Source organism: Canis aureus, chromosome 16, assembly GCF_053574225.1.
Source record: "Canis aureus isolate CA01 chromosome 16, VMU_Caureus_v.1.0, whole genome shotgun sequence".
NCBI lineage: Eukaryota > Metazoa > Chordata > Mammalia > Carnivora > Canidae > Canis > Canis aureus.
In genome coordinates this window covers 47,165,338-47,192,148 of record NC_135626.1, presented here as the reverse complement: position 1 = coordinate 47,192,148, position 26,811 = coordinate 47,165,338, and the positions used below count along the sequence as shown (strand labels likewise).

Sequence of the window (26,811 nt, the reverse complement as noted above, 5' to 3'; positions counted from 1 at the left end):
AGGATAAAGTTGTAATGCAATAAGTACACTCTTGTGTTAGTGGAGTGTGAGGGAGAATGCAGCTTGGTAATACATTTATACCCTTTGACCCACTAATCTTATTTCTGGGATGCTATCCCAAGTAAATAATCCAAAAGAAGGAAGAAATTGTATGTGCAATGGTGTTCAATGAAGCGCTGTGTATAAAAGTGAAAAATCATTTAGCTTCCAGTATGGGAGGAGTTCTCTAATTAAATTCAGTGCATTCCTTGTTACCATTTATGTGATATGGAAGAACTTGGAAAATGCTTATCACCTGAGTGAAAAAGCAGCGTATATGAAGTTGTTTATTTGAAATAGATATTTGGTAATATTGGCTAAGTTTATATGTATGGTATTGCTAGTTGTAGGTTCTGTTCTTAGGTGAATTTTTTTTTTCTTTTCAACTTTTGGAAATGTTATATAAGATAAAATACCATGATTAGGCAGTGGGTTAGTAATACAAAGCAAGTCAAGAATTTCAGTCTGTTAATAATGACCCTGTTTTGTAATGCTGGAGAGCTGTGGAATAGCTCCTCTCCTACTGGCCCTAACCTTACGCTTCCCTTTTTTATACCATATTGTTTTGACGTCTGTTCCCTTACTGTCAGGCTGTCAGTTTGCATTCCTTGCAACTCTCAACATGTCTCCTTGTAACTACCTTCCACCTCTTTTCCATTTGCTGCTTCTGACTTTCAGATTTCACTTTGTCGGGCAGGGTTAGGAAATCTGACAGGCAATGTTTGTTACAGAATTAAAAAACATTAGTTGTTTTTTTGTAATGAAGAAATTAAAATATTTTCCTGTAAGAAAATGGAAGTTTATTTATCTATTTTTTAAAGATTTTATTTATTTATTAGAGAGAGAGAGAGAGATCACAGCAGGGGGGAAGGGCAGAGAGAGAAGCAGACTCCCCACTGAGCAGGGAGCCTGATGTGGGACTTGATCCTGGGACCCTGGGATCATGATATTCGAGCCAAAGGCAGATGCTCAACCAACTGGGCCACCCAGGTTCCTGGAAAATAGAAGTTTAATAAACATCCATATTCTCAAAACTTAGAGTGTAACATTATCATATTCCCTTTTTTTCTGAAATATTTGAAAACAATGACAGACATCATGTTATTTACCTCCTAAATACATTAGTACACATCTCCAAAAAATAAGGCCATAATTGTATAACAACAGTTTTATTATGAACCAAATAAGATTGACCGTGATTCCCTAATATTACCTAAAGTCCAGTCTATAATCAGATTTTTTGGGGATCCCTGGGTGGCTCAGTGGTTTAGCACCTGCCTTTGGCCCAGGGTGCGATCCTGGAGTCTCAGGATCGAGTCCCACGTTGGGCTCCCGGCATGGAGCCTGCTTCTCCCTCCTCCTGTGTCTCTGCCCCTCCCCCCCGTCTGTCTATCATGAATAAATAAATAAATAAATCTTTAAAAAAATATAATCAGATTTTTTGGTTATCCCCAAAATGTTTTTTATGGCTGATTTTTTTCAAGCCAGGAACTAATTAGAATAATAAAATTTAAAGTTGGAATTTTACTTCAAAAAGAGTGAATAGAATCTAAGTAAGGACTTGAGGGCCTCTTAAAAATTAACTATATATAGGCTCTATGTTCATGGACCTTAGTTCTGAGTTTGGTGTTGTGTTGTAGATAGAGTTGTCACACTTGTGAACACTGGGTAAATGAGGTGGGCAAGTCTGTTTTCATTTTCGGAACATAAGTTTAACTGGAATTAAAATTAAGACTTAAAAATACCAAAATAGAATGAGAAAAATGGCAAAAGTGAAATAAAAAGAAAATATCAACTAAAGGAGTATTATGCTACATGTAATACATAGATCAAACTCAATCATCATAAACATCAATGAATATTTTTCCTAAGGTGGCCAGATTTTTAAACCCTAGCTGAGAATGTTATTTATTTATTTTTTTTTTAATTTTTATTTATTTATGATAGTCACACAGAGAGAAAGAGAGAGAGGCAGAGACACAGGCAGAGGGAGAAGCAGGCTCCACGCACCAGGAGCCCGATGTGGGATTCGATCCCGGGTCTCCAGGATCGCGCCCTGGGCCAAAGGCAGGCGCCAAACCACTGCGCCACCCAGGGATCCCTGTTATTTTTTTTTTAAAGTAATATTTATACCTAGAGTGGAGCTCAAACTCAAAACTCTGAGATCAAGATTTGCATGCTCTACCAATTGAGCCAGCCAGGTGACCAATCATTAATTTGTTTTTAATTGATGTATGGCTGACACAGTGTTAGATTAGTTTCAGGTGTGTATAGCATAGTGCTTCAACAGGTCTATAGGTTATGTTGCTGTGTTTACCACAAGTATAGCCATCATCTGTCACCATACAATGCTGTTACAGTTCCATTGACTATTCCCTATTTCCCTATGCTGTACCTTTCTTTCATCCTCCTGACTTACTCATTCCATAACTGGAAAGCTGTAGTATAGATCACTCTCTTATCACTCCCTTCACCTGTCGTCCCCTCCCCGCCACCATCATCAGTCTGTGCTCTGTATTTATGGTTCTGTTTCTGTCTTTTAAATTTGTTTAGTTTTTTAAATTCCACATTTAAGTGAAATCATATGGTATTTATCTTTATCTGATTCATTTCACTTACTGATACTGTCTAGGTCTATCCATGTTGTCACAAATGGCAAGATCTCATTCTTTTTCATTGCTGAGTAACATTCTATAGTGTGCATATATTTGTGTGTGCCTGCAGTGTTCTGCATCTTCTTTTTAAAAAAAAGATGTTTAGGGCAGCCCCGGTGGCGCAGCGGTTTGGAGCTGCCTGCAGCCTGGGGTGTGATCCTGGAGACCCAGGATTGAGTCCCACGTTGGGCTCCCTGCATGGAGCCTGCTTCTCCCTCTGCCTGTGTCTCTGCCTCTCTCTCTCTGTGTCTATGAATAATAAATAAATAAAATCTTAAAAAAAAAAGATTTTTAAAAATTATTTATTTTACAGTGTGCATGTGCATGGGCACTCAAAGGAGAATAGAGAGAGGGGCAGGAGAGAAAGAGGGAAAGAATCCTGACATGGTCTCAATGACCCTGAAATCAGGACCTGAGCCGAAACCTAAGAGTCAGACACTTAACTGAGTGAGCCACCCAGGAACCCCCGTACTGCATCTTCTTAATCTATTTATTCATCAGTGCACACTTGGGTTGCTTCTATATCTTGGCTGTTGTAAACACTGCTGCAATAAACATAAAAGTGCATATATTTTTTTTAAATTAATGTTTTTGTTTTCGTTGGGTAAATAGCCAGTAATGGAATTACTGGATTGTATGGTATTTCTATTTTTAATTTTTTGAGGAACTTCCACACTGTTTCCCACAGTGGCTGCACCTAATTTGCATTTCTACCAATAGTGCAGAAGGGTTCATTTTTCTCCACATCCTCACAACACTTAGTATTTTTTTTTCTTTTTGATTATAGGCATTCTGACAGGTATGAGGTGATATTTCATTGCAGTTTCAATTTGCATTTCCTGATGATAGTGATGTTTAACACCTTTTCATGTATCTATTGCCCATCTTTATGTCTTCTTTGGTAGAATGCCTACTCAGGTTCTTTGCCCATTTTTTAATCAGGTTGTTTATTTTCTTGGTGTTGAGTTGTATAAGTTCTTTTTATATTTTGGGTGTCAACCCCTTTTTGGATGTATTATATGCAAATATGTTTTGCCATTCAGTAGGTTGCTTTTTCATTTTGTTGATGGTTTCCCTTGCTGTTCAAAAGCTTTTTATTTTGGTGTAGTCCTAGTAGTTTATTTTTGCTTTTGTTTCCCTTGCCTGAGGAGACATATCTAGAAAAATGCTGCTGAGGCTGATGTCAAAGAGATTACTGCCTTTGTTTTCTTCCAAGAGTTTTATGGCTTCAGGTCTTACTTTTAGGTATTTAATCCATTTTGAGCTTATTTTTGCATATAGTGTGTGAAAGTGGTCCAGTTTCATCCTTTTTTTTTTTTAAGATTTTATTTATTTATTTGAAACAGAGAAACAGAATAAGAGTGCACACAAATAGGGGGTGCAGCAGGGAGAGGGAGAAGCCGACTCCCTGCTGAGCAGGGAGCCCAACGTGAGGCTCAATCCCAGAACTCACTGAGCCACCCACGCACCCCTAGTTTTGGAAAAATACCTTTTAAAAAAAAAAGAGGGAAAGAAAAGCTAAGCCTAATCAAGGTATTTTTCCAAAATTTTCAATCTATGACAAAGGAGGGAAGAATATCCAATGGGGAAAAGTCTCTTCAATAAATGGTGCTGGGAAAACTGGAGAACTGCATGCAAAAGAATGAAACTTGAGGTGCCTGGGTGACTCAGTTCGTTAAATATCTGCCTTTGGCTCAGGTCATGATCCCAGGGTCCTGGGATGGAGGCCTACATAGGGCTCTCTGCTCAGCCAGGAGTCAACTTCTCCCTCTCCTTGCAGCGCCCCCTACTCGTGTGCTCATGACCGGAGCCAAAACCAAGAGTTATACACCTAATCGACCAAACCACCCAGGCGACCCAGCCTAGCTTTTCAATGAAAGATTTTAGAAATAACCAAGGGCTTGGTGAAAAAAATAACGTAATATAATGATGTGACTGAAAAACTACAGTCATACTCAACATATACTGTGTTTAAGGCTTATTTTTAATCACTTTTCTCGTTGCATGTAATTCTTTACAAGTAAGGGGAATTACATATATTTTTTAAAATTTTTATTTATTTATTCATGAGAGAGAGAGGGAGAGAGAAAGGCAGAGACACTGGCAGAGGGAGAAGCAGGCTCCTCGCAAGGAGCCCGATGCAGGGATATGGTACTTGATCCCGGACCCTGGGATCACACCCTGAGGCGAAGGCAGATGCTTAACTGCTGAGCCACCCAGGCGGCCCAGGGGAATTATTTTTTTATTTTATTTTATTTTTTTTGGCCCAGGGGAATTATATTTTAACTGTTGATTGTTTTTTTTTTTTTTTTGATAGCCTAAGAGAGGCTATTTTGTTGAAACGGTTGAATGAATATTCCTTTAATATTACTTAGTCTCTAGCCTAAAACATTTCAAATAAGACATATTACAAAGACTAGAGAATGAGAGCAGCCTGGGTGGCTCAGTGTTTTAGTGCTCCCTTCAGCCCAGGGCATGATCCTGGAGACCCAGGATTGAGTCCTATGTCAGGCTACCTACATGGAGCCTGCTTCTCCCTCCGCCTGTGTCTCTGCCTTTCTCCCTCTCTGTGTCTCTCATGAATAAATAAATAAAATCTTAAAAAAAAAAAAAAAAAGACTAGAGAATGAGAAGGGACAGAGAGACCTGAATATAGCAGCAGAGGTAAGGTATTGGGTCTCCTCCTTACTAACTCCTAGTAGACAGGAAGGAGCAGTTCAGTTTGGGAATAGTTGTGTGCTCACAGTAAAATCTCACAGATAGTTGGTGGGAAGAGAATTTTTCTGCAAGGCATTGTAACATTTTTACAGTTGCTCAAGATTAGATTATATTTTTAATGTCCTCTCTTTTGGCAAGTTCAATTATTATAGCTAAGGCAATTTTAATAATACACAAGGCTGTACTGTATTTTCTTTCAAGCTTTTTCAAGATACTACAGATAATAAGGGACCAGGCTGGCAATACCACAATTTAATTTTGTTATATGACAAAATAGCAGGAGAGCTTTTTATCTATAATTGTTCACTATTTTTTTGTGATAGTTCTTCATATGGGATCCTACAAGACAAACTGAATTGTATTTTAGGGCAACAGTTGGCAAAAAGTATTATCAGTATTGATTCTTGTCTAAAGAAGGGAGAGAAGTGGGGATCCCTGGGTGGTGCAGCGGTTTGGCACCTGCCTTTGGCCCAGGGCGCGATCCTGGAGACTCGGGATCAAATCCAACATCGGGCTCCCGGTGCATGGAGCCTGCTTCTCCCTCTGCCTATGTCTCTGCCTCTCTCTCTCTCTGTGACTATCATAAATAAATAAAAATTAAAAAAAAAAAAAAGACTCTTTAAAAAAAAAAAAAAAGGGAGAGAGGGATGCCTGCGTGGCTCAGTGGTTGAGTGCTGCCTTTGGCTCAGGGCGTGATCCTGGAGTCCTGGGATCGAGTCCTGCATCGGGCTTCCTACAGAGAGCCTGCTTCTCCCTCTGCCTATGTCTCTGCCCCTCTCTCTATGTTTTTCATGAATGAATAAATAAAATCTTAAAAAAAAAGATTAAAAAAAATAAAGAGAGGGAAAAAAGGAAACAGAATTTTGACAAATATTGAGGCCTTCAAACATAAATGTAATGCAAGGACTTTTGCAAAATAAAATTCGTCAATTTTGTACAAAACCAAAGATCTGTGAAAGGTGTTTGTGTAAACTATCATGTGATTTAATACTCTTTAAACATGACATAATCACTTGAGGTTGAAATATTCTTAGATTTTTTTTGTTTCCCTGAAACATTCTTTAACACTTGACAACCAATTTCTTAGTATTTCAATTACTGAAAAGGAATTAGGATATTTCCTTAGCAATTCTCAATACTGCTGTATAGTTTTTAGAAGGAAAAGGTAACATCTAGGGAACTCTTAGGAGGAGACTCTGCTAGATACTTTACATTAATTAACACAGTTGATCTTTACTACAACCCTATTAGGTAGTTTCTGTTACCTCCATTTTACAGGGGAGGAAGTAGACTTTGTGAATAAAGTAGTTCAGCTTTAAGTAGGACGATCGTTTCTTTTTCAAAGCATTTTATTATTTGATCCTTACAACAAATTTATATGTTTCTGTTTTACGGATGACCACACTGAGGGCCAGAGAGATAAAGTGACTTGCCAAAGGTCATATTTGAATAGTTTTAGGGATAGTAAAAACTGAGGGAGATGTGGGCTTACTGGGGAATTTTGTAAGATGTTCAAGACATTCTTTTTTTTTTTTTAAGATTTTATTTTATTTATTCATGAGAGATACGGAGCGAGCAAGAGAGGCAGAGGGAGAAGCAGGCTCTACGCAGGGACCCCGACGTGGGACTCAATCCCGGGTCTCTAGGATCAGGCCCTGGGCTGCAGGCAGCGCTAAACCGCTGTGCCACCAGGGCTGCCCCTGTTCAAGACATTCTTTTTTTTTTTTTTTTTTGTTCAAGGCATTCTTAATGATAATTTTTTGGAGTTAATCACTTACTGGAATTGTCCAGGGATAGTCAAGTAGATCTGTAAATGTGGATGGAGTGAGACAACAAGTTGGCACAAGCTAAATAAAAACCTTTTTAAATACAGAGACTGCAACTTTCAATTTAGTAATCTGCTTCAATAAAGGATATATACATAAAGATAATTATTGCATTGTTAGTTTCAATAGTTAAAAATTGGGATTGTTCTGGAACCAGGGAGTAGTTAAATAAGTTGATGTATCTACTTGATGGAACGCCATATGGGCAATAATATGATAAACAAACACTCAGGGAACCATGGAAGATGTTGAATGGGCTGAGGGAAAATAAAGCAGAATACAAACTATTATATTTTATCAGTTACAATCATGTAAAAATTATGTAAATATTGTAAGAGAACATTAATAAGTGAAGACAGTCTGTTTAGTTGAGTGATGAACTTATGGGGAATTTTAAATGTAGAATTTTATTAGTGTTCTTGTAATGTTATTTGTGTAAAGGAAAAATTGAACATAACGAAAGGATATGTTCAGTACAACCAAAATAAATATGAATAGACCCAGTGGACTTTAAATATGCAGTATATATACTGATAGTTAAACGTTTCCTTCGAAATAATTAGGAACAAATGCAATTTCCAAAATATTTTCTTTTAGCAAATTATTTTCTTGCAAAGGAAGCTGAAGTGTGTACAAACTAAAAATAGAATCTTGGACTTAGCAGTGAAGAGAAAGATACAGATTGTTTTACTAGTTGAGCCATTAGCAGTTGCTGGGAGAAATCATCTCAAATGACATGGCATAAAAATGAGTATATTTTGTATTGTTAGAAATATGTGCTCTTGTGATTGTATTAAATCTGTAAACACTTGCAAACAATTAGATTAGCATTCTCTGTGGCCATGTGACAATTAGGTTCTTAGTTAATCTTGCTGGTTTTTATAAAAGCTAATTCTTAACTGCCTAGGAATACCACATGCTGAGATCTGCAGTTTTATTCTTATGTATTTTAATGGCACTAGGTCTCTTGTGTCACTGTTAAAAATGTGGAAGCTTTATTCAGAGAATATTTTTGTCGTTTAATAGCCCTCATTTACCTAGGACTCATAAGCTGAATGGTATTTTTCACCAGAGAGAGAGCTTTAAGCTGAACTCTTCTTCCTGTGACTTTGATGTATGTGATCCTACCCGGCTTTAGGCTGTAGTGGGTTAGATATGTGGATTGCCCCAAGTTTTCTCTTGTCTTTATGTATTTCTTAGAATTGAAACATCACTGCTTTTCACTAGTACCTGAAGTTGTTTTAGTGTTTAAGAAGTCATCCTTGTGCTAGTGTGCTAATGTTATAATCAAGAAAAATGTGCATTGAATGTTATGTGATTAATGCTGGCTATTCTTTCCTCACAGTGCTGGGAGAAGGCCTGGCCAAGGGAGATGGGGCCTTTCAGGCAGTGCTTTGCTGCATGCAGCTGAAAGGAAAACTCCAACCTGTGTCCAACATTCTTGCCAAGTCACTGACAGGAGAGTCCCTGGTACGTTGATGAGCTCTAATTCTAAATGTCTGAAAATGGATTCATTCATTGAACTCCTTAAACATGTTGTGAGGGAAAAGTAATTAAGTGTGCGTTTTTCTTCTTACTTCCTATTAGAAATCAAAGTTCACGAGGATCTTTAGATACTCATTTTTCTTCAATAAACTGATGTTTAATCATGGGATTCTTATGGTTTGTGATAATATATATAAGAATAGCAGGTACTTTTTAATATTTTGAAAGTATAGGATAAGTAAATGATTTTCTTTAAAGATATAATTTAATGGAACCTAGGAATATTTTTGGGTTTTATTTATTTATTTTATTTTTTTAAGCAAGCTCTAGGCCCAGTGTGGGGCTTGAACTCACAATCCTGAGATCAAGAGTTATGTGCTCTACTACCTGAGCCAGCCAGGTGCACCCCTTATTTTGGGGGTTTGTTTATCTATTTATTGTTTTTTATTTATTTGAGAGAGAGGGAGCGAGCAAGCATGTGAGAGGGAGAAAGAGAGAGAGGGAGCACGCAGGAAGGGAGCAGGAGGGAAGAGCAGAGGGAGAAGGAGCCCGATGTGGGGCTCAATCCCAGAACCCTGGGATCATTACCTGAGCCAAAGGTGGACACTTAACCCACTGAGCCACCCAGGCACCCCTAGTTTTGGATTTTTTAAAAAAAAGATTTTATTTATTTATTTATTTATTATTATTAAAAAAAATTTTTTTTTTAAATTTATTTATGATAGTCACAGAGAGAGAGAGAGAGAGAGAGAGGCAGAGGGAGAAGCAGGCTCCATGCACCGGGAGCCCGATGTGGGATTCGATCCCAGGTCTCCAGGATCGCGCCCTGGGCCAAAGGCAGGCGCCAAACCGCTGCGCCACCCAGGGATCCCAGATTTTATTTATTTATTCATGAGAGACACACAGAGAGAAAGAGAGGCAGAGGGAGAAGCGGGCCCCCATGCAGGGAGCTCAACGTGGGACTTGATCCCGGGTCCCCAGGATCACGCCCTGGGCTGAAGGTGGCGCTAAACTGCTGAGCCAGCCGGGCTGCCCTCTAGTTTTGGATTTTAAAATGCTCTTGTGGACGTATGATTTTATAGAGTTCTTAAGTTGGATTTATTTTGTAAAATGTTTAAAGTTATGTAAACTAATAATTACTTTTGTTTTTGAAGATGTTATATGTTTGAATTAACACTCCACTCTGACCACTCTGATAGAATGACCTAGTTCTAAATGAATTTTTTTTTTAAAGATTTTATTTATTCATAGAGACAGAGAGAGAGAGAGAGAGAGAGAGAGGCAGAGACACAGGCAGAGGGAGAAGCAGGCTCCATGCAGGGAGCCCGATGTGGGACTTGATCATGGGTCCCCAGGATCACACCGCAGGCTGCAGGCGGCGCCAAACTGCTGCGCCACTGGGGCTGCCCTGGGATACGTTTTTTTATGTAGCATTTAATTTTCTAGAGTTTTTGTTTTTTTTTAGGTTGAGTTAATTGAGGGACTACATTTTGGACCTTTTAGAGTTGGCAGTCTATAAAAATGAAAAGAAAAAGATGTTAAAACTTTTTTTCACCAGTTGGTTACTGTTACAAAATTTGTGGCTATTTCTGAGGAATCAATGGAAAACAGTGAAAGGCAGAAACTATCTATATACTTGCTACACAGCATGAATTCCCTGTACCTCACTAAGTCTTCTGAATCAATGTAAACTGTGAAAATCTGGAGCAAAGTTATCTTTTCACTGAAAATAAATATATTTGGTTGGGGAAAAAAAGAAATTAGGAAAATACTTAAGAAAAAAAAGAAAGTACTTGATATATTGCTGAGGATAATGTAATGACCCACCTCAGGGGATAATTTAGTTATTTTCTGAGGGATTACTGTACAGTGAATTATTTAATTGGTTTAACATTATGGTTTTTTAAAAAAGATTTATTATTTTAAAGATAGAGAAAGCAGGGGGGTCAGAGGGAGAGAAAAGAGAGACTCTTTTTTTTTTTTTTTTAAATATTTTATTTATTCATTCATGAGAAACACACAGAGAGAGGCAGAGACATAAGCAGAGGGAGAAGCAGGCTCCATGCAGGGAGCCCCATGTGGGACTCGATCCCAGGACTCCAGGATCACGCCCTGAGCTGAAGGCAGATGCTCAACCACTGAGCCACTCAGGCGTCCCAGAGAGACTCTTAAGTAGACTCCTCTCTGTGCACAGAGTCCCACACCATGCTTGATCTCATGATCCTGAGATCATCATCTGAGCTGAAACTGAGTCGGGCACTTAACTGATTGTGCCACCAGGTGCCCCGGTTTAACATTGATCTTTTTTTTTTTTTAAACATTGATCTTTGATTTCACTAAATTTACAAGTGAATATAAAGCCAAACTGTATTACTAATACAGCAAAATTGCATAACTATTTATTTCTAAATAGATGATAAAGAGTATGTCTCATTATTTATTATTATTATTAATTATTAAGATAATTCTATCCTTAAGGAAGTTTTCTGTATAAATTAAGTATATTACACAGTTTCACTTGTTGGGTTTTTGAATTTAAAACTAGGAAGAAGGGATCCCTGGGTGGCGCAGCGGTTTGGCGCCTGCCTTTGGCCCAGGGCGCGATCCTGGAGACCCGGGATCGAATCCCACGTCGGGCTTCCGGTGCATGGAGCCTGCTTCTCCCTCTGCCTATGTCTCTGCCTCTCTCTCTCTCTCACTGTGTGCCTATCATAAATAAATAAAAAATTTAAAAAAAAAAATTTAAAACTAGGAAGAAGTATTTGCTTTTAAATCTCAAGTGAAATTTGAATTTTAAAAGCGTGAATATTTTGCCTGTTTTCCTTCAGCTGTCTTTATTAATGAGCTGTCTTTAAAGTGCAATGGTCAAAAAAAAATAAAGTGCAATGGTTATTTTTTGTGAATCTGAGTCATGGGTAACTGATTGAATTCACCATTTTGTAAATATAAGTCCATTAGTTTTAGGGGAGAGAAAAGCTCAAAAACGTTCAGGTTTATTTTTCTCTTTGCATATCCTATCTTGCTTTTCAGTGAGATCTATTGTGAATATTTTATTGAATTGATTTTAAACTCTTAAACAAGGTGAATAAAGTGCTTTAGGTTACACTGTATATTTTGTCCTGTTTACTTTTTTAACTTTGCTTTTAGATAGTTAGCTTTATCATCACCAGGAATGGTAGTGGGATGGGAGATGAGGATAACATTGTCTTTTTACAGATAAACCTTAGAAATAGTGGAGCAATTAAGTTACGCCCCCATAACAAAGAACTGATATACTGAGTTTTACTTTTTTCATCTACTCTTTTCAGAATGGGATGGTAACAAAAGATTTGACAAGACTAAAAACACTTCTCACAGAAACAGAGGTAAGACTATTTCAGTGGATCTCTTTGGAAAGACTTTAACTCAATCTGGCCAGTAAGTGTTCTGTGTTAAAAAGGGGAAATCTTTGGGCATTAGCCAAGAAAGCAAGGCTGGTTAGGTGGGATAATGGAATCTCCTGGCCTTTTTCTGTAACCCATCTTGGTCCCATCCCAGGAACCTTGCTTCTTCTCAGGTCTTCTGTTCCTAATTCTTGTTAGCAGTCTCTGGCCAACAAGTGGAAAGATGATTGGGGAATTTTAGTGTTTAACTACATCTGGCTGTTAGAAAATACTGTCATTAAAAATGAGATACCCCTGAAACCTTTTTTTTAAAGCAATTAAAGAGATCTGTGATTTAAAGACTGTTTTTAGGGAATGGAGTTTAGGAGATGGAAATAATATTTATCAGGGTAAATGGTGGACAAAAGTGTGCTCTGGTGAAGCACTTGAAGGACACGTACAAGGCCAGGGGGACAGCAGTGTCATGGAATAGGATTATAGCTTTCTAAGTTCAAAATTTCTATTCCTCATATAGGCATATAAAAGTATATTTGGATGTCTCATTTTAAAGACAGCTCTTTATGTCAGTTTTTATCATAAATGGGAGCCATGTAGAGTGATTAGTTGGTCTTTCTTTCTTTCTTTCTTTCTTTCTTTCTTTCTTTCTTTCTTTTTCTTTCTTTCTTTCGAGTGCAGGAGGTGGGTAGGAGGAGGGCCAGAGAGAGGGAGAGAGAGAATTCTTTTTTTCAGATTTATTTATTTATTTGAGGGGGGTGGCCCATATGCTTGCAAGTGAAGGGAAGGGCAGAGGATATTCAGGTAGACTCCCTGCTGACTGCATAACTCATCTCACAGCCCTGAGATCATGACCTGAGCCGAAACCAAGAGTTAGACACTTAACCCACTGTGCTACCCAGGCAGCTCTCATTGACTTATTTGTTTAAAAAAAACTGGCACATACTGTGTGCTAGGTCGTATGCTTCCTGCTGGGAATATAGCACTGACCAAGACACTTGCTGTCTGGGAAGTTAAAGTCTTGGGGAAAAGATAGACCATAAACAAATAAATTAATTAGGCAACTATAGGTATAATTTACATTGAGGAAAGTGATATGGGGGGGAAAATAAGCTTTCTGTGATGGAAAAATAACTGGATTGAGTGGTCAGAGGCTGAGACAGTTAAGCAAAGAACTAAGGGTTAAGAAGGTGGTAAGTCCCATGGCAAGTGAAATGGAGGGTGCTCCAGCCTGGTGGAGAGCATGAGCTGAAGCCCAGACGTAAAACATGACCTCCTGTAAATTATTTTCCATTTCAGGTCTAATAACATGCCACATATACCAACAAACATTAAGCAAAGAAGACTGTCATCAGGAATTACATGAGCTGAATAAAGATACTATTTGTTTTGCTACAACTACATAGGCTTTTAAAAAATGTTATTTTCTTTGTCTTACTCTGAATTAACTCCTATCAGTAAGCTCTAATTAGCTTTAGAGCCATTTCCTTTCTTGTATATATGTAGTCTTTTTAATTTCTAAGGATTAAAGGAAGACAATTATAAATGTTTTATTTTATTTTTATTTTTTTAAAGATTTTATTCATAAGAGACAGAGAGAGAGAGAGAGAGAGGCAGAGACACTTTTTAGAGGGAGAATCAGGCTCCACGCAGGGTGCCTGGCTTGGGACTCAAACCCGGGTCTCCAGGATCATACCCTGGGCTGAAGGCAGGCACTAAACCGCTGAGCCACCCAGGAATCCCCCAGTTTTAAATGTTTTAGACTTTTAACATGGGATGTAAAATAGATGACCTTTCATTTTATTAAGATTTTTAGCTTTCTTTTTTATTGCCTTAGTGGAATTATTACTTTACATCTGATAATTGCAGAGATATAGATATTATGTTTATATACATATATGTGAATTTTAATTTTTAATACTTATAATGCTGTCACATGTAAGACCGCAGGTATCACTCGACTCCTATTTTGTGAGTGTACTTTTGGAAGAAGTGACTTAAGTTTTGTTTATAATTAACTTTTCTCTGTAACCAAAGTAGTATTCTTTTTGGCTAGTGAACTGATATTATTTATAAAAAAAAATACAACTAGAAAAAGCTAACAAACACTGGTACCCATATTTATTATTGTGCATGACATATTAAAAAATAGAAACAGGGCAGCCCAGGTGGCTCAGCGGTTTAGCGCCGCCTTCAGCCCAGGGCATGATCCTGGAGACCCAGGATCAAGTCCCATGTCTGGCTCTCTGCATGGAGCCTGCTCCCTCTGCCTGTGTCTCTGCCTCTCTCTCTCTCTCTCTCTCTCTCTCTCATGAATAAATAAAATCTTAAAAAAATAAATAAAAAACAGAAACAATTTGTTATTTAAAGATTGCACTGAGCAGGTATTTAAGTGCTAGTGGATAAGGATAAAGGCATGGAACTCAAGGCTGACTAATGGAAACAAAACAATGTATATTCCAGTAAGACTTAAAATATCAAATCCATACGTTTGTAAATTTATAGAAATTCTAGCAATTAGAAATTTGGCTGTTTTCCCTCAAGGTGTCAGTATAAACTAAAGATCCATCATAAGCTCATTGATCTTGCCCTTCTCTCTTGGATTCTGACCATATAAAAAAGCGTTTAAGAAAACAAAACACAATATCTTAGAACCTAAAAGTCATAGTGGCCAAACACCGAGCCCAGGCCTAGGTTCTCATTTTTACCAGCTCTTCTGGTATGGATGTGTTGTTCTCCAGACCCTGACAGCCTGAGAGCTGCAGTGTCAGCACAGGCGTGCCTGCTCATTTGTACATCATTGTAGATGCTGATTCTTGAAACACACCATGTATTTTTTCCTTCTAAAAATTATGTGCTTTCAGCTTTACTATAGGACGGAAACATTTTCTTCCCATTTTTTACTTGCATATCTTTGATAAATTTTTTAAAGACTTATTTTTTTTTAAAGATTTTATTTATTTATTTGAGAGAGAGAGAGCTAGAAAGAGAGCACAGGCACACACAGAGTGAGCCAGGAGGGAGAAGCAGACTCCCAGCTAACCCTGAGATCATGACCTGAGCTGAAGGCAGATGCTTAACCTACTGGGTCACCCAGGTGCCTTTAGTCTTTTTTTTAAAAAGTTTAAGTAATATGTATATATATTACACACACACACCCCTATTTATTTATTTATTTATTTATGATCTTATTTATTCATGACACACACACACACACACACACACACACACACACACACACACACAGGCAGAGACACAGGCAGAGGGAGAAGTAGGCTCCATGCCGGGAGTCTGATGTGGGACTTGATCCTGGGACTCTAGGATCATGCCCTGGGCTGAAGGTGGCTCTAAACCGGCGCTAAACCACTGAGCCACCCGGGGCTGCCCGTATTTAAGTAATCTTTCTACACAATGCAGGGCTCAAACTCGTGACCCCACCATCAAGAGCCACATGTTCCTCATACCGTCTGAGGCAGCCAGGCATCCCTATTTTGATAAATTTTTTAGAGGAGATACTTTAAAATTCATACTTGAAGTGAGCTTTTAGCTTTTATATTTGTAAATTTGATGAAGATGAAATATTTTTTTAAAAATTTATTTATTAGCAAGAGAACATGGGTGAAGGTGGGCAGGAGCTAAAGGAGAGGGAGAGAAAAACTGAGTGCTGGTGTTGAATGTGGAGCCTGATATGGGGGATCAGTCTCATAACCCCAAGCAGAAAACAAGAGTTGGATGCTTAACTGACTGTGCCACCCAGGTGTCCCTGAAATCATATTTTTTTATTTATTTATTTATTTATTTATTTATTTATTTATTTATTTTTAAAAGATTTTATTTATTTATTCATGAGAGACACAGAGAGAGAGGCAGAGGGAGAAGCAGGCTTCACATAGGGAGCCGGACATGGGACTTGATCCCAGGTCTCCAGGATCACATCCTGGGCTAAAGGCAGCGCTAAACCGCTGAGCCACCCGGGCTGCCATGAAATCATATTTTAAAGGCTAGTGTGGGACTATGGCACTTAGACCTTGCTTTAGAAATTTTTTTTTTAAAGATTTTATGTATTTATTCATTCATAAGAGACACACAGAAAGAGAGGCAGAGACACAGGCAGAGGGAGAAGCAGGCTCCATGCAGGGAGCCAGACGTGGGACTCGATCCTGGGGCTCCAGTATCATACCCTGGGCTAAAGGCAGCGCTAAACCGCTGAGCCACCTGGGCTGCCCCTTGCTTTAGAATTTATTTATTTATTTATTTATTTATTTTTAAAAAAGATTTTATTTATTCATTCATGAGAGACAGAGAGAGAGAGAGAGAGAGGCAGAGACACAGGCAGAGGGAGAAGCAGGCTCCATGCAGGGAGCCTGATGTGGGACTCGATCCCGGGTCTCCAGGATCACACCCTGGCTAGAAGGCAGACACTAAACCACTGAGCCACCCAGGGATCCCCTTGCTTTAGAATTTAAAGAGATTTTTTTTAATGTATCTTTTTTGTGAACATAGAATCCTTGTAATGTGAAGTTACTTTTGATTTAGTTTATGTATTCTTATATTCAGTCCTTGTTTTATAGAAAGAATGGGTTGTCTTTAAAAACTTTTTAGTAAGTAGTTTGAGAATCAGAAGACATTTTCTTATAGAAACAGTATTATAGTGATTTAATTCCTTTTTCTCTTACATTTGTTTTTATTTAAGTTTGATTTGCCAACATATAGTATAACACCCAGTGCTCATCCCATTAAGTACCCTACTCAGTGCCCATCACCCAGTTACTCCATCCCCCCCCCCCCCCACACCTCCCCTTTCACAACTCTTTGTTTCCCAGAGTTAGGAGTCTCTCTCTCTCTTTTGAGTTAGGAGTCTCTCAAGGTTTTTCTCCCTCTCTGATTTTCCCACTCAGTTCCCCTCCTTTCTCTTATAATCTCTTTCACTATTTTTTATATTCCACGTATGAGAGAAACCATATGATGATTGTCCTTCTCTGATTATATCACTCAGCATAATACCCTCCAGTTCCATGCATTTGTCAAAGCAAATGGTGGGTATTTGACCTTTCTGATGGCTGAGTAATATTCCATTGTATATATACACACCACATTTTCTTTTTCTTTTTTTTTTTTTTTAATTTTCATTTATTTATGATAGTCACACAGAGAGAGAGAGAGAGAGAGGCAGAGACACAGGCAAAGGGAGAAGCAGGCTCCATGCACCGGGAGCCCGACGTGGGATTCGATCCCGGGTCTCCAGGATCGCGCCCTGGGCCAAAGGCAGGCGCCAAACCGCTGCGCCACCCAGGGATCCCCACATTTTCTTTATTCATTCATCTGTTGAAGGACATCGTGGTTCCTTCCACAGTTTGGCTATTGTGGACATTGCTGCTATGAACATTATAGTGATTTAATTCCAACCCAGCCTAAAAAGTCCAATTTAATTACCGACATGTAAATTAAAATGATATTAACGTTTCAGTCATACACAATTAGTGTTAGACATTCTATGGTACAAGCCATTCCAAATTTCACCTTGGGATAGTATTTCCTCTGATTCAGCTCAAAATTAACTGAGCTCCTGTGCTGTTCAAGGTTCTCTGGGGGTTTTTTAACGCTGAGATAGCTGTGAAAAACAATCTGTGGGCCAGTCCGAGATGCACATAGCTAATGTACCCATGGGGCAGGCTGCCTGTGGTCAGTAAGTGCTGCAGTGGAAGTACAGGCAGGGAAAGGAGAGATTAACAATCTTTGGGGAGACTAGGAAGGCAGGAGGATGGGGGTGCTAGGTAAAGACCCAGAGGTAACTTGGTATAGGGTAACATTTGGGGGTTGTTTGGTTAAGGGGCAGATGAGGGCCTTACCCAGGATAGTGGCAGTGGGAGTAGAGAGTATGAGACAGATATTAGAGACATTCTAGACCTCTTTGAGCAAGGTTTGGAGAATACTCAGAGTGGGACAGAAGAGGGAGAGTTTGTGGTACGCCTGGGTGGCTCAGTGGTTGAGTGTCTGCCTTTGGCTCAGGGCGTGATCCTAGAGTCCTGTGATTGAGTCCCACATCAGGCTCCCTGCATGGAGCCTGCTTCTCCCTCTGCCTATATCTGCCTCTCTCTCTCTCTCTCTGTGTGTCTCTCATGAATGAATGAATGAATGAATGAATGAATGAATAAATAAATAAATAAATAAATAAATAAAATCTTTAAGAAAAAAAAAGTTCTAGATGGCTTTCAGAATTTTAACCTTACTCTCTTTGGGAACATATATCCATTAACTTGAGATAAGGAGCAATTGAAGGAGGATGAGATTTGGGATAAAGATGATGAATTTAATTTTTGACATATTTGTTTGAAGTGCTTAGATGATCACCTGTCCAACCACGCATCCCATCCTAGATGCATTTAACTGGGCACCCATTAGTGCCTGATCTCTCTGAGGTGTGGGAATACAGAAAGGCAGTAAGTCTGTTGGCAGTGGATCTGTACATGACTGAAAATGATCCAGCACATAAAATGCTATCAGTAGTTAAGAAAAATAAGAAAAAGTGCTATGGCTGGCACTCAGTTGAAATGGGGGGGGGGGGGGGGGTGTAGAGTTTAGAGCCAAAGGAGCAGATTGGGGATTTATGTCCACCAAAGGAGTCAAAACCAGGAAGTCAGAGTGAGTGGGTCCTCAGCTCCTCATGGGGGAATGGCTTATCCCAGAATGAGGGAGACCTGGCAGGATGTGCTCCAGGCCCCACAGTGATGGCATTGCACTTAATGCAGGAGAAAAAGTACCTTGTTAGCCGGTCATTCTCTAGGTGTTAGGAAGAGGACAGTGAAATGAATAAGTGATGGAGGCACTACTCCATGGGATTCAGGACTAGGGACTTAGAGTTTTTAATTTTATTACCAGGTAATTTTTATATAGGGAATCTCTCCCATTTTCCTTAATAAGGACCACATAAGTATTTCTTTTCTATATATTTTTTCTTTTCTATATTTAAACATAGTTTAACATAACATGAAACACAGATGGATGCAAAAAATACTGTTTACAGTATTAATGTTCATTAAAATTGCTAAGTATTCAAACTCAACCTTTTAAAAAAATGTTGAAAACGTCCAAGTTTAATTCAGCATTCAATTGGTTATTTCTTATTATAAGAACATTTTCATTTGAAAAATTTCAGACAGCAACTAGTAACGTCCTCTCTGGATATCACGTGGAAGACTTGGAAGGGGGTAAGTACCAAATTCTGTGTTACTTCTCGTAACTGTAATTGCAGGCATCCCTTTGTTATTGATTATTGGGAGGATGTTTATTGAGTTACATATAGTACATGTACGTGGATGTATAAAAGAGAATATACAAATTTAATTTTAAAAATAGGTGTGGATGAAAGCAGTTTTTTCACTGGCTCCCTTTTGTAGAATAATGGAGGTAGGAGGTATCATTCTCTTGCCTCCATATAGCTCTAAATGGAAACCTTATTGTTAGCAATGTCAAATTGCTTTTGTTGAGGGAAGCCTTTTCTCTTTTCCTGTCCTCAGCTAGTCTAATTATTACTTTTTTGGAAGCTTAAGTTGTTCCTGCCATAATTAAAATCCATGACCTCCTTCCTCTTCTCTTGCTAGAGGAAAGGGAAGAAGGACCAACATTCATTGAGTGCTTGCTGGATACTGTGTACTGTGGTATGGGCTTTCACAAAAACATGTATTGGTTTCTCCATCTTTTTGATAGGTGATGAAACTGATATTTATTAAGGTTCAGTAGTTTTCCTAGTCACACAGCAGGAAAGGGATGAAAAATAGCTTTAAACTCAACCTGGCTGAATATCTATTTTTTGGGTAGCACATGACTTGTGAGGAAATAGAGAATGGCTGTGAGGTCCTTGAAAACTTAGTGCTGCTCAGCCTCTGTTGCTCTAGCCTTTTTCTTTCTCAAGCATTATTTTCCTTGGTTTATTTGGAACTTCTACCGAATCGAATCAAAGCTCATTGTATTCAAAAGTAAACAAATGTTATTCTTTAGCTCCTACCTCAGAATTCAACTTTTTTTAAGTTTTATTTCATTTGTATAAAAGGATTACTTGATACAATGACCTGTGCCAGACAAATCCTAAGGAACATGGGTAATAATGTGGAACTTTTCACTGAATATGCAGTATTGAATTTGTTCTACAAAATTTCCTTCCAGGATACGATAATTTTCTCATTCCTGAAATAATTCCTAATAGAGACACATCTTGTACTTAAGAAATGACAAGCATGCCAACATTTGCCCCTTTAGTTCGTTAGGGAAGAGATTGCATTGGAAAATATGTCCACCAGTTGCTAGAAAAGAGTCAGGGGCATCGACCTGGTTTAGCTGCTGGGTATCTACTTCTGTGGTTAATTGAATTTAACTTCTTTGATTGGTAGATTACTTTTTTGGTAGAGGCAAGTATATCATGTCCTTTTTACATCATCTAGGATGATGTGTGTGGAGGGTTTATAGTATTTCTTACACATTAAAATATCAGAATTCTTAGCAAGCCTCAAATGATAAGACTATATCCTGATTACTCTCTAGGATCTTGTAATGGTTGGCATTTCCGCCCACCACCTAGGGGAATCACAAGCAGCGAGGAATATACTTTGTGTAAAAGGTAACGTGAATTTTTTCTTTAAACCAATGACGTGTCTTTATTCAAAAGGTAGATAATTTTCCTTCACTTTTTGAAAAGTAGTAATGCTAATTTAAAGAAGATAATATGTGAAGGAGGAAATACAATGATCGAGAAAAGTGTTTTATTTTAAACTTGAAATAAAAGCCATAATTAATGGTTGTTATCATTAAATAATAAAAGCCAAAGCCATATCAGTGAGTCTTCTTTTAATTACAAACAACAGTGATCTAAATTAAGATTGTTAAGACTTTGTGTAGAAGTCTTTTATAATACCAGTTGGATAATTATGACTGAATTTAATTCTGGTCTCTAACTTATGTGAAATTTACCTCTAACTGATCGTGATTGAATTGAAATCGTATAAACAGAAGTAAAGCATAAAATAGATGAAGAAATGTTCAATTATTTTAATAACTTTTCTAAAAAGAAAGAATCTGTTACCTTCATGTTATCCTTATGTATAATTTATGAGTAATTTCTATTTCAATGGCAAAGCTTTCAAAATTAAATTGTTATTAAGCTGGAAAGAATTATTAAAGTCACATTTTGAAAGGTGAACTCCGGTTCTTTTTATAAGAACTAGTAACTAGAGGGATTTTAGATATAAAATCTCATTACTATAGATTGTTTTTGATAATGAAGGAAATTGAATATGTAGTGATGATTGAATAGTCAAGAGATCAGATATGATTTTGTAGTAGAAATAAACTGAGTAGTCAATTTCAAAAATCCTGGTGGCGTCATGTTGGAGTAGAGGCAGAACACAATCCTATGCAGAGGAAACATGAGAAAATTTATAGGCCAGATAAGAATATCAACCTTTAATATTTAATTTAAAACAGAGCAATATAAAGACAAATATTTGGCTCATTAAGACATACTTAAGAGAAAAACGAATGATTTTTAAATGTCTTACAAAACATAAAAGAGAACTTAATAAATAGGATAATTTAAGTACTTTGTGTATCATTAAGAAAACCTTTAAATACAGTCATCTTTTCAAATAGGGTGAACCATTTGATAATTTACTTTGTGCTGTGATTCGTTTAACGTATGTTTCTTTTGACCATATTTTTTCAGTTGAAAAATTTTCTCTAATATAACACTTCTGATCTCTATTTTGCTATTTATAATTTTCATTTTTTCTCTCAGAAGATCTTTTACTAATTTTTTGATGTTTCAGTTGTTCAAAAAATGGCTAAGCCCATAATTTTGTAGGATATGTAAAACTTAATGATCTAAGTTTTGCATTTTATCAGTTGAATTTTCTGAGTCCCAAACACTGAGAAACCATTAACTATCTTTTTAAAATGAACATTTAGGAATTTACCATTGGAGATTTTAATCTATTGGATTAATTGTGATTCTAATATAAAACTTTTATTCTTAATTTATTCAAAACTTCAAGCAAATGAATATAGTCCAGTATTTTCAATGAAATATAGGTAATAGTTATATAGAAAAGAGTAAAGGCATTATATTCAAAAGTGAAAAGCAGAAGCCTTAAGATGATAATTTAATGATACATTAACATTTTTTTCAGAACGAAATTCCTAGTATATAGAGAATTTTCTTTGGGTCCTATCATTTTGGGAAGTAGGGCATACCTGTGTTTGATGCACCAATCCACTTGATGTCAGTGTTGCTTTAGGAAAATTCTGCTCTAAGAAGAATTGTCTAAATAGAGTTGTTACCTCATGAAGGAAGCTACTTTTTCAGTGTCGGTTTTGTGGGTGAGGGGTGGTTATGATTGATTATGCTTTGCTTTAACATCCCCTTATTCCAAAAAAGAGGTCACTGAGTATGGGAAGTTGCTATAGTGATTAACTGTTACAAATGTTCTGGAAACCTCTTCTTCCTTCTTGTGCAAGCAAGTCAGTGTGATAAATATGGCCTTTCAGGAGATGATGTTTTGCTTTTGTTATTGAAGAGTCGGAGGGCAAATGCTGGAAGTTTATCTTTTAAATGGTCCAACAAAGTATATGATAAAACAGTTTTTCCTATTCTACTTAGATTTTTAGAGCAAGGAATCTGTAGGTATGGTGCGCAGTGTACTTCAGCACATTCCCAGGAAGAACTAGCAGAATGGCAGAAAAGATATGCTTCACGCTTGATAAAATTGAAACAGCAAAATGAGAATAAACAGCTCTCAGGCAGTTACATGGAAACCTTGATAGAAAAGTGGATGAATTCATTATCTCCTGAGAAAGTGGTGAGGAAAATAAACTGCATTTTTTTTTTGTTTGTTTGTTTTAAGTGATGACCTTGTTTGAGTCTTGACTTTATTTTGTGCTATATTTTGGTTTATTTCCTTATCTTCTATATGAAGAACTTGATTCTGATAAAACTGTTTTTATAGCAAAAGTAGACCCTTTTGCTAAGATAAAGAGCAGAACTAAGCCATTTGTTTGGAGATTTGCAGGTATTACATTAATCTTCATTCAGGAAGTATTTACTGCCATTTTATTGTTATTAATTTTCTTATGTCTTGTCTAAGCTTTATTATATTTTGTTCTTATAAAATTAATGTATAAAAATATCTTGCTTTGTAAACAGTTCCATCAACATCTTTACCGTTGATATTTATTTACCATGCCAAAAATTTTTGTTTGTGCTTTTGGGACTAAAAGTATAATATTAATTGCTCTCTATTTTCAGCTTAGTGAATGTATAGAAGGAGTAAAAGTAGAGCATAATCCTGATCTGTCGGTTACTGTCAACACCAAAAAATCTCACCAGACATGGACCTTTGCTCTTACTTGTAAGGTATGAATTTTGTGCTAATTAAAGAATGTAGTTTTTAAAAATTTTTCTTCAGGCTTTTTTTGACCTTTAAATCTCTGTGTTAGAGCACTAAAATTTTTTTAATCTAAGTACATCTTAAGTAGGTTCTATATTGTACTAAAGTGTATTTCTGTATTTTGTTCATTAAAGGTACAATATTTTTAGATTTTGAGATAAAAGTTGTGGTAGATACTTAGATGTTTGCTAACTTATTATTTTGATAAAGAGGTTTTTGATATATTGTTTCCTGAAGTTGGAACATAGGATGGGGTTCATGGCTTATAATTAACTACTTAAAAATGGAATTGTTTAATCTGGCAGTTCTAAGATATTTAAACTGTAACAACTTGCTTTTTTTTAAATTACATTTGATGAAATCACATATTCTGTAATAGTGGGTTTTTAATATGAAACATTTTCTGCAGTGCTTCCCATCTTGAATATAACGTTCAAAGTTTAAGAATGAAGCAGAGTCAAACTTTTCTGTGAATACGTGCAGTGGAAAAGTTTTGTGTACTTTTTTTGGTGGCATTTCTTCCACTGTACCATCTGGATCTTGGGATGAAAAATCTGGGAACATTTAGTTTCGGCCTTGAACCCAATCCAGTGCCTTCTGAGGTAACTGCCCTCCTATGAAGACTTCCTACTTGAAGCTAGATAAAACTTTTTTAGGCCAAAGGTTTGGAAAGTTGGAGGTCAGTGGTCTAACAGAGTGATAGCTTTTACCACAAAGAAAGATGAGCATATCATAGAAAGAGCAGGGAGGCTAGAGATGTAGCATAAATATATCATTTAAAAAAATTCAGCTTTACAGAGGTATAAATGACATCATAAATATAATTTTAACAACTGATTTTTTTTAACCATTCTTTTTTCTAAATGGCTTATGGGCACAATTTGTACTTTTAAAATAGTCTCTTAGAAGCATGGGAAAGTAAAAGTCCCTAATGGGAATATTTTCATTGAAGAGCCCAATTACAATTGGATTTTTCACCCCCTTGTACTCAATGAATTATTTTAACTTCCTTGTAGCCTGCAAGAATGCTGTATCGTGTAGCATTGCTTTATGATGCTCATCGTCCTCATTTTAGTATCATTGCAATATCTGCCGGAGATAGTACTACCCAGGTATCACAAGAAGTCCCAGAAAACTGTCAAGAATGGATAGGAGGAAAGATGGCCCAAAATGGATTAGATCATTACGTGTATAAAGTCGGGATAGCATTTAACACAGAAATATTTGGAACTTTTCGCCAAACCATAGTTTTCGACTTTGGATTGGAACCAGTACTCATGCAAAGAGTAATGATTGATGCAGCTTCTACAGAAGGTAATATTTAGACTTTTTTCCCCTGATACGATGTATTAAAAGGCACTATGATGTCAGCATTAGAAGATATGTATTGGCCCCTAAATATTCCATGGATAGAGAGGGAATAATAGGGAAAAAAATATCCCAAAGCAATCAACTCATTTACTGTGTAATGAGATTAGAATGGTTCACATTGTGCCCTGTTCTCTTTGTATAGGCATCAGACAAACTTGCTTTGAGCTTCCCCAAACTTGTATGAGTATTAGTTTGGGTAGGCTGTTATTTCAGTGGTAATTGTGAGTACACCTCCAATGTCTGTTTCCATGTTTGACTGAGTCTCCAGTTAACTTTGCTGAGATTAGTACATTATCTTTGATTGAAAAGCCCTAAATACAAGGTTTCATAATTTGGTTTTGTACATTCACTAGTAAAGGAGACCAAGATGCCTTTTAATAGGATCTGCTCTGTGTTCCTGGGAAGAAGTCCCTGCTTTCAATATGTAAGCACCTGCAGAAGATGATAATTGTATGTCGTTACATTACTGCCTGTTCCTGAATTTTATGTCAGGATCCAACAGGACAAGGAAAGGGCACATTACCCTGCATTTCTTTGGCTTTTGGTTTGATTATAGGTGCTTTATTTTTTTCTAATGAACACTAAATATTTATTTAACACTTCATGTGAAACTTGATGTTGTATTGACTATAACCAGTGTGGAGGTTGTCTTTCACTATGCACCACCGTGGTCCACTTATGAGAACCCAGAAGTTTTGTTCATGAGCAAATGCTAGGATTTTATTTTTTGGATATAATAAACAGGTGGAAGAACTGGTTCTGTCTCCTTTTCTTTAGCTGCTGGTAAAGTTAAAGCAATATTTAGGCCCAGATTGAACGATTAGGCGTTACCTTCTAGTATGAGTGCTAATATTACCCAGACTTATTTAAGCCTCACTTAAATCTTATTTCTTCCTTACTTTGATCCCTTTTACCTGTTTTTATTCTGTTGTATTCTGTTTTTTCATTTTTTCAGTACTCCTTGAAATCAGAATATATTAATTCTTGAAGTCAGTTAGATACAGCTTACAAGATAATATATAATTTATGTTTGTTAATAGAGGAGTACTTTGACAGTTTTTTCCTGCAAGAGCCAGGTAATGTTTTAAATGTTGTCAGGCAAGTGGTATCCATTGCAATTCCTCTGCTCTACACTGTAATGATAAGGCTGCTATAGACAATGTGTAAACAAATGGGCATGACTGTGTTCCAATAAAACTTTATTTTCAAAAACAGCAGCAGGCTGGAATTACCTTGCATGCTGTGGTTTGTCCACCCCTGTACCAGTAAGTTGCTTTTAGAGACTAGAACTTGACAATTACCAGGACGCATCCAACTTAAGTCACGAAGAAAGACCAACAGGTATTTCCCACTCTCCATGTAACTCTAATAGGATGTTCTTGGCGACATGTGAGTTCTATTTTAAAAGTTAGTGTTTAGATTGGTGGTTTGTAACTCATGACTTATTTTCCCATCAAAATTAAGTTTGTGTTGACATGAATCTGTACTTGATAATGAAAGCCTATTTAGTTAATAATATAAAATGTTACGTGTCTACATGTAAGAGAACATGATACTATTAAGATAGGTGAAGGAAGGAGGTAATGATGAGGATTTCAGGTCACTCTCATGGGCTTGAGAGATTAAGGGTACTTTGTTTTTCCCTCAGGTATGTGATACTTTTCTAGTTGAAGAAAAAGCAGTGAACAGACTTCAGAGTCAAATAGAATTGGATTTGAATCTTGATTTTCTTTTTTCTTTTCTTTTCTTTTTTTTTTTTTTTTTAATCTTGCTTTTCTTAATACCTATGTGGCCCTGGATAGGGTACTTGACATTTCTGAACTTCGTGGAAACCTTTGTAAAGTGGGGCTGGAACTATCTCTCTTAGAGGATCATTGTGAGAACGAATAACCTTGTATGGTATCTG

The 26,811-nt window shown here is 37.1% G+C and overlaps 1 protein-coding gene across 5 annotated transcripts in view; it reads left to right on the top strand.

Annotated features, from left to right (window-relative positions):
* HELZ (helicase with zinc finger) overlaps window positions 1–26,811 on the top strand; it is a 166,231-nt gene that overhangs the window by 34,375 nt on the left and 105,045 nt on the right. For all 5 annotated transcript variants that reach the window (XM_077853724.1, XM_077853725.1, XM_077853726.1 and 2 more), the window contains 7 exons: window positions 8,583–8,707; window positions 12,031–12,087; window positions 19,256–19,307; window positions 20,638–20,713; window positions 22,748–22,946; window positions 23,393–23,500; window positions 24,551–24,848. In XM_077853724.1, coding sequence (XP_077709850.1) covers window positions 8,583–8,707; window positions 12,031–12,087; window positions 19,256–19,307; window positions 20,638–20,713; window positions 22,748–22,946; window positions 23,393–23,500; window positions 24,551–24,848 — 915 coding nt within the window. The remainder of the gene's footprint in view (window positions 1–8,582; window positions 8,708–12,030; window positions 12,088–19,255; window positions 19,308–20,637; window positions 20,714–22,747; window positions 22,947–23,392; window positions 23,501–24,550; window positions 24,849–26,811) is intronic.